The following is a 7,281-nucleotide window of genomic DNA, read 5'->3' on the forward strand; positions in this document are numbered from 1 at the left end:
AGTCCCCTAGCACAGAAAAAAACATGAGAGCATCTAGCCCGGAAGTCCAATACCGGCCCACTAAAGGGCAACGAGCCATTTTGTTCCTGTAGGGCGGCGAGAGATGCCACACGCCTCCCGAGGCTGGGGGTGATCCCTTGGTGGAGAAGGCTTTGCTCGCCGGTGCCTTCAATGCGCCGGCCCCACAGCATCGATCAGGGCACAGGGGTAGCGCACCTATCTTGCAAAAACACCATGATTACGGAGATAACGTGCTTAGGGAGCGTTTAGTTCTCAAAATCAAAAAAATTTGAGTGTCTCGTCGTTGTTTGACCAGATGTCGGGAGGGCTTTTCGAACACTAATTAAAAAACTAATTTCAGAACTCACTTGGAAACCGCGAGACGAATATTTTGAGGCCTTTGACCGCATCATTAGCACATGTGGGTTACTGTAGCACTTATGTCTAATCATGCCCTAATTAGGCTCAAAAGATTCGTCTCGTCGTGTACATCCAAACTGTGTAATTAGTTTTATTATTTAATTATATTTAGTGCTTCATACATGTGTTTTAAAGGGGAGGTGAAAATTTTTGGGTGAAAATTTTTGGAACTAAACGGGGCCTTATAGTAGGTCAGAAGCCGGCTTATGGGAGGCCCCTGTCCGAGCCACGTCATATTAACTGGCGAGGACGGCGACGTCTCCCCCACCATGAGCGATCACTTTGGGAACGACGGACAGATCTACGCCTTGGGAAGGACAACCCCGGGATGGCAGGAGACCTCAGGAATGTGGTAGGACCCCGGGAGAGCCCCGGGCATCCAGGGACTCTTGCGGAGCAAGCCTGGGGCGCAACAAGCTTTGGCGCACACTGGTAGAGCTTGGACCCACGATCAGGATCAACTTGTAGGGTGTCGGGCACCGCATTCACACCACAGACGATGAAAAGAAGCTCTCCCTCAGCCCTATATAAATAAAAGAGGAGAGGAGGGCGGCGTGTAAGGATATCGGATTCTAATTAGAGGTTGCCACAAATTCCTGCTTACGGTATAATCCATTGACAAATGAAGGAAAGGAAATAGAGCCATTGTTGTCTAACTCCCTGCAAGAGAAAGAGGTGTGCGCAACATCCCATAGCCCCTACTCCTTTTGCTACAGCGGGGAGCCCGTGTGAGTACTTCCTCCCCAAAATAAATGCAATTTTAGAGTTCAAAATTTGTCGCCACAAAAAATATTAATTTTGACTCACATACTACAAAAGACAAGCCAATTTTCGAAAGATTCTCACAAAATACAACTAACACCTCATCCATTCACCACAAAAGACAAAGAGCATTTTGGTAATTTTACATTTAGTATTGGTTTGCATGCTTGGTCCTAGAATTGCATTTATTTTGGGACGGAGGGAGTAGCTGAGGTCTGAATAAGAAAAAGTAAGTTTCGGGAAACAATATTCAATCCAGAAACATCTACAGACCAGAATTTTCATGACAAAGGAAATAAAAAGGAAGTGCTTTTCTGACCGAAGTGCAAAAAATCAAGCTATAAATCTAGATGAAATAAAAAATGCATTGCGACTGCTGTCTGTAAATGGCGAGACGAATCTAATGAACCTAATTAGGTTGCAATCAGACGCTAAATTGCTACAGTAATACTACAGTAAAAAACCTCTAATGACGGATTGATTAGGCTCATTCATTTGTCTCGCGATTTACAGACGAGTTCTGTAATTATTTTTTTGATTAGTCTATGTTTACTACTTTAAATGGAGAAATATGCCTTTTCAAAAATTTTACGGGAGGCAACCAAACACGGCCCGAGGGTGTGTTTAGATCCGTGGGAGAAAAAGTCACATCGGACACTGTATCACTTTTCGTTTGTTTGTGAAAAATATTATCCTACCATGACCTAACTAGGCTCAAAAGATTCGTCTCGCAATGTACATCAAAACTATGCAATTAGTTTTTTTATTTACCTACATTTAGTACTTTATACATGTGTCATTTACTATATTTAATGTTTCGATATGATTTTGATGTGATGGAAAGTTTGTAGTTTTTGTGGGAACTAAACACCCCCCGAGACAAAACAACAGGCAAGCCGCAAAAAACATGGGAGCGGCGGCTCCCGGCAGTACCCACGCAAGCATATTCCCTCCGAACCCAGGGGCCCACGTCGACCAAGCACCCCGTGCCAAGTCACCACTCACTTGTCGCCACTCGCCACACATTCCCCGGACCCACACAGTTCCTATCCCTCCCTGACACCGGGCCCCGCCCGCCGGAATCACACGAGCCGCGCCCGCGCCCGCGCCCGCGCGTCCCCGTCCGTCCGTCCGGCGGCCCCCATCGCCGTCTTCGTCTTCGTCTTCCTCCTTCCCCACCACACCAGACCATCTCTCGTTTTCTCTCCGGCCCACCTCACGCGCGGCTCGCGCCTCCTACGCGCTTCTAGAACCAAAACCCTAACCAAGCCTCAGCCCGTACCATCGCGGCAAACTCGCGGCGGCGAGTAAATGGGTAAGGAGGAGACGCCGCCCTTCGCCGGCGGCGGCGCGGACCGCGGCGCCTTCGCCTTCATCTCCAGGGGGTGGCGCGAGGTGCGGGACTCGGCGACCGCCGACCTGCGGCTCATGCGCGCGCGCGCCGACTCCGTGCGCGCCCGCGCCGACCGCGAGCTAGAGCACCTCCTCGCCTCGGCGTCGGCGCTCGCGGGCCCCGCGCCCCCGCTGCCGCCCGTCGCGGCGGGGGCGCCCATCGCGGAGGTCGAGTTCGTGCGGAGGCGGATCCAGTCCAAGATTCAGGAGCTGCGGAGGCAGTACTCGTCGCGGGCGCCCGACGGCGGGTGGCCGGCCGGCGCCAGCAGCCTCCGCGTCGACCTCTCGGGGATCACGGCCATCCGCAACGCCATTGTGGCCGAGGGGGCCGGCGCCGAGGGGTGGAGGGTCGCGCCGTGGAAGGGGGACCGGGCCGAGGAGGGGAGGAAGGAGTGGGAGGTAGTGAGGATGTTACGGAGCGGGCTCAAGGAGTTCGAGCGCCGGAGCCTGTCGAGCGACATGTTTGCTGGATTCCGTGGCCGCGGCGAGTTCGTGGAGAAATTCAAGTTGAGCTTGGTAATTTTCAACCCCTCCTGTTTCATAAAAAAAATTCAACCCCTGCATTCGATACGATGGCATACTCCTAGTACTTGTTTAGGATTTGTACAACCTCTTCTGGCAATTGACAAACGTACTGAATGCCATAACTCAAAACTGAGGTGTGACTGACAAACAGCACTTCAGCAGCAAAATTGGGCATCCATAGAAAATAAAATCTAAGTAACTTCTGTTTTAATTTTTTTGATTTTGTTGTCTTTAGACATCAACACACTGTTTATGTTGACATTTGTTTTAATATTGTAAGTATTTCTTTATCTAGTCATCCTAATAAATATATTTAAAATATAACACTGGAAAATCATCTTGGAATACCTTAGCTTAACAGTCACTTAATCAGCAAGCTCAAAATCTTATTTTCCCAACTATCTTGTTAGTCAGAAACTATTTGGTGAATTTTGTGCAGCAATTAGGTTAACAAAAAAAAAAGCTCTCGAGTTATTGAGCACATTATACACGTTAGAACTGATGTTTGGTGTTAACTAAAGTAATGCTGCTTCATATTACTCCTTTTCCTCTTTTGCAGAAATCACTGAACAAGGACTATTGGGAATCTAAGGTAATTCCATAAGAAACAATACATGCATCTAGAAATATTCTACTGGTGCAGACAGAGCTTAATGATTTCTTTTGGATACATTTTCCTTTGCACTTTTTGTGCTGTAGTCTTAATCCAACATGCACAGTTCTATATAAATTTTGCAAACTGCTAGCTTAAACGAGATATACCTTGATTAGTCTGAGGATATAATTTCGTTGAAAGGTAACCTGTTCCAGAAAATAATGAGGTCAGACGAAGTATTGATGCTTGCTAAGTAGGGTTGGCATAATTAACTTGCAAATATTTTTTGATTTAGATGCCAATGCAGCCAAATACTGCTGTAAATACAATCCTTTCAAATTCATAGACAGTGAGTTCTTTATTTTTTTCAGTTCAAGTTGAGCTTTTATAAAATCTGACTTTTCTCAGGGCTTTTGATTATTATCTGATAATGCAATTTGTGTTGCTAGTTGATCTGATTGCTTATTGCTTAGAGTGTGTTTTTTTCTATTCTAAAGTGGGTGCTGGAATATGATGCAGGAAGTCCCACCCCTGGATCTGACTGAAATTCTGGCATATCTAGTCCGGCAATCTGGACCATTTTTAGATCAACTTGGCATACGAAGAGGTATAATATATTATTTTTGGTCGGCACTCTGAGGAGTCGTGGTTCCTGTCGCTGACCATTTCAGTTTTACAATGTTGTGGTGCAGATCTATGTGACAAACTGGTACAGATGTTTTATAGTAAGCGAAATGGTAGGCTCATGTATCATCCCCTTTCAGAGGATGGAACCTTAGCTGAGAACATAACTGAGGAGCTTGATCTAAGAATAGCTAGGGTGCTAGAGAGTACTGGCTACCACAAAGATGAAGGTTTTTGGAATGACCCTGCACAATACAAGATCTCAGACAACAGACGGCATGTTGCTATTGTCACCACAGCAAGTCTTCCATGGATGACAGGGACAGCAATCAATCCATTGTTTCGTGCTGCATATCTAGCAAGGAGTGCAAAGCAAAAAGTGACGTTGGTGGTTCCTTGGCTGTCTAAGTCGGACCAAGATTTGGTTTACCCAAATAACATCACCTTCAGTGCACCAGAAGAGCAAGAAACTTATATAAGGAACTGGCTGCAGGAAAGGCTTGGCTTTCAAGCAGATTTTAAGATATCCTTCTACCCTGGCAAGGTAAACACCCAATCTTTGTGGCCCTGTTGTTTATATCCTGAATCCTAGTACTCAGCTTTCCCTGACATTTCCATGGCTCACAAGATGTTATTTCCACAGTTCTCAAAAGAGCGCCGCAGCATTATTCCTGCTGGGGATACTTCCCAGTTTATCTCCTCAAAAGAAGCAGATATAGCAATTTTAGAAGAACCTGAGCATCTCAACTGGTATCATCATGGAAAGCGTTGGACTGACAAGTTCAATCATGTCATCGGTGTAGTTCATACAAATTACCTGGAATATATCAAGAGAGAGAAAAATGGTGCTATTCAATCTTTCCTTGTTAAGCATATCAACAACTGGGTGACTAGAGCATACTGCCACAAGGTATTGTGTTCAGGTCAGTTTTCGTGTCAAAGTCCTGTTCGTTAGAGTTCATCAGCTAATAATGGGTGCATGCAGGTTTTACGTCTTTCTGCTGCAACTCAAGATCTACCACGGTCTGTTGTTTGTAACGTACATGGTGTAAACCCAAAGTTTCTTAATATTGGCGAGAAACTAGCAGCTGAAAGGAAGTGTGGCCAGATGGTCTTTTCTAAGGGAGCATATTTTCTTGGGAAGATGGTGTGGGCTAAAGGTTACAGAGAACTGATAGATTTATTATCTAAACATAAAAAAGACTTGGAGGGCTTTAAGATAGACGTATATGGAAATGGTGAGGACTCTGAAGCGGTTCAGACCTCTGCTAGAAAATTTGAGTTGAGCATCAATTTTTTCAAGGGAAAGGACCATGCAGATGATTCACTTCATGGGTGAGGTTCTAGGAATCTACTAAAAGGAATTCACTTTCATCTTTGTCCTGTCCTATGCAGATTGCTGACACAGTTATATATTTTCTTCTGTTAAATGTTCAGGTATAAGGTTTTCATTAATCCGAGTGTTAGTGATGTGCTATGCACAGCAACATCTGAGGCTCTTGCTATGGGGAAATTTGTGGTCTGTGCAGATCATCCATCAAATGATTTTTTCAAGCCATTCCCCAACTGCTTAACGTATAAAACTTCAGAGGAGTTTGTTGCTCGTGTCAAAGAGGCCATGGCTAGTGAACCTCAACCTCTGACCCCAGAGCAACGGTACAGTTTATCATGGGAGGCGGCAACTGAGAGGTTTATGGAGTACTCAGAGCTGGACAAAGTTCTAAACAATACAAATGGTCACCCTGGACGAGGTGGGAAGATAAACAAAGCAAGAAAGATACCTTTACTTCCTAAGTTGTCAGATGTGGTGGATGGGGGACTGGCATTTGCTCATCACTGCCTGACTGGCAACGAAATCCTCAGATTGGCGACAGGAGCGATTCCTGGCACACGTGACTATGATAAACAACAATGCATGGATTTGAATCTCCTGCCTCCTCAAGTCCAGCACCCTGTATATGGCTGGTGATGTGTATCAGCTCACATTTAACTAATGTATAGTTGAATGATGTTTCTCCATAGGTATGTGCATATTAAGCGACCTAGTTCCTGTGTACTGACCAGAGCATGAACTTTTTTAGAGTCTTGGTAATTGGTAGGGCCCATGAGGAATTTATCTTGTTTTGTCCTCTTTACCTGTAATTATGTTTATTCTTACTCTCCAAATAGGCTAGTTTCGTTTTACTACCCTAGAAGGATGTTTCACCATAGTTATGTGCATACAAAGTTTTATGTAGTTCCTCTACTGACCAATGCCTGTACTTTTATGGAGTCTTGTTAGGGCTGTAATCCTGCAAGGAATGTGGCTTATTTTATTCCCCTATACTTGTGTAGTTCAAAAACTGTGTTTAGGTGTGAAAGGAAATAATAAAGTCTAGCTTGCTGTGGCTAGCTGAAGCAACAATGCTGAAAATAAATATTCAGTAAAAGATAGAAAAGTATTGTATTATTGATTTAATGTTTCTTCTCAGTACCTTCTATTTCTTATGAAAATTGGAATTTTCTCTATCAAGGAAAGTTGAACCACACTTTCAGTACTTGTCATATACTCTGATTACAGTCCTTAATCTTCAAATTTCGTCAATCTTGTGTTACAAAATTAGTATTAATGTGTAGTTGCAGGGGCTGTGGCTTATTTATCTTTGCTAAATTTGTTTTTTCTTTTTCTGCTATATATATATATATATATATATATATATATATATATATATATATATATATATATATATGAAAACTGTCCTTCACGAAAGAAAAAAAAACTGTTAGGGTTATGAAAGTAGTGATGGGTCGGTACATCCCTCCTGTTATCTATTTCAACTTGTACAAAAAGAGCTGAAGACATGAAAGTTGTAGAATTGAAATAGATCCAAGGTTCCTCACTAGCAGTGATAAATTTTTCTTGATTGTTGATTTGTGATAGTCTAGGAAGGTGATTTACATAAACACATAAAAGAGCTTCTCCT

The 7,281-nt window shown here is 43.9% G+C and overlaps 1 protein-coding gene across 1 annotated transcript; it reads left to right on the plus strand.

Annotated features, from left to right (window-relative positions):
• Positions 1 to 2,359: 2,359 nt before the first annotated feature.
• LOC120681814 (digalactosyldiacylglycerol synthase 1, chloroplastic-like) lies at positions 2,360 to 6,756 on the plus strand. The gene is made up of 7 exons (XM_039963431.1): positions 2,360 to 3,090; positions 3,659 to 3,691; positions 4,214 to 4,301; positions 4,387 to 4,862; positions 4,962 to 5,228; positions 5,304 to 5,653; positions 5,756 to 6,756. The coding sequence occupies exons 1-7, from the start codon at positions 2,494 to 2,496 to the stop codon at positions 6,285 to 6,287; spliced, it is 2,343 nt and encodes a 780-aa protein (XP_039819365.1). The 5' UTR covers positions 2,360 to 2,493; the 3' UTR covers positions 6,288 to 6,756.
• Positions 6,757 to 7,281: the final 525 nt, after the last annotated feature.

This window comes from Panicum virgatum, chromosome 7N (assembly GCF_016808335.1).
Source record: "Panicum virgatum strain AP13 chromosome 7N, P.virgatum_v5, whole genome shotgun sequence".
Classification (NCBI taxonomy): domain Eukaryota; kingdom Viridiplantae; phylum Streptophyta; class Magnoliopsida; order Poales; family Poaceae; genus Panicum; species Panicum virgatum.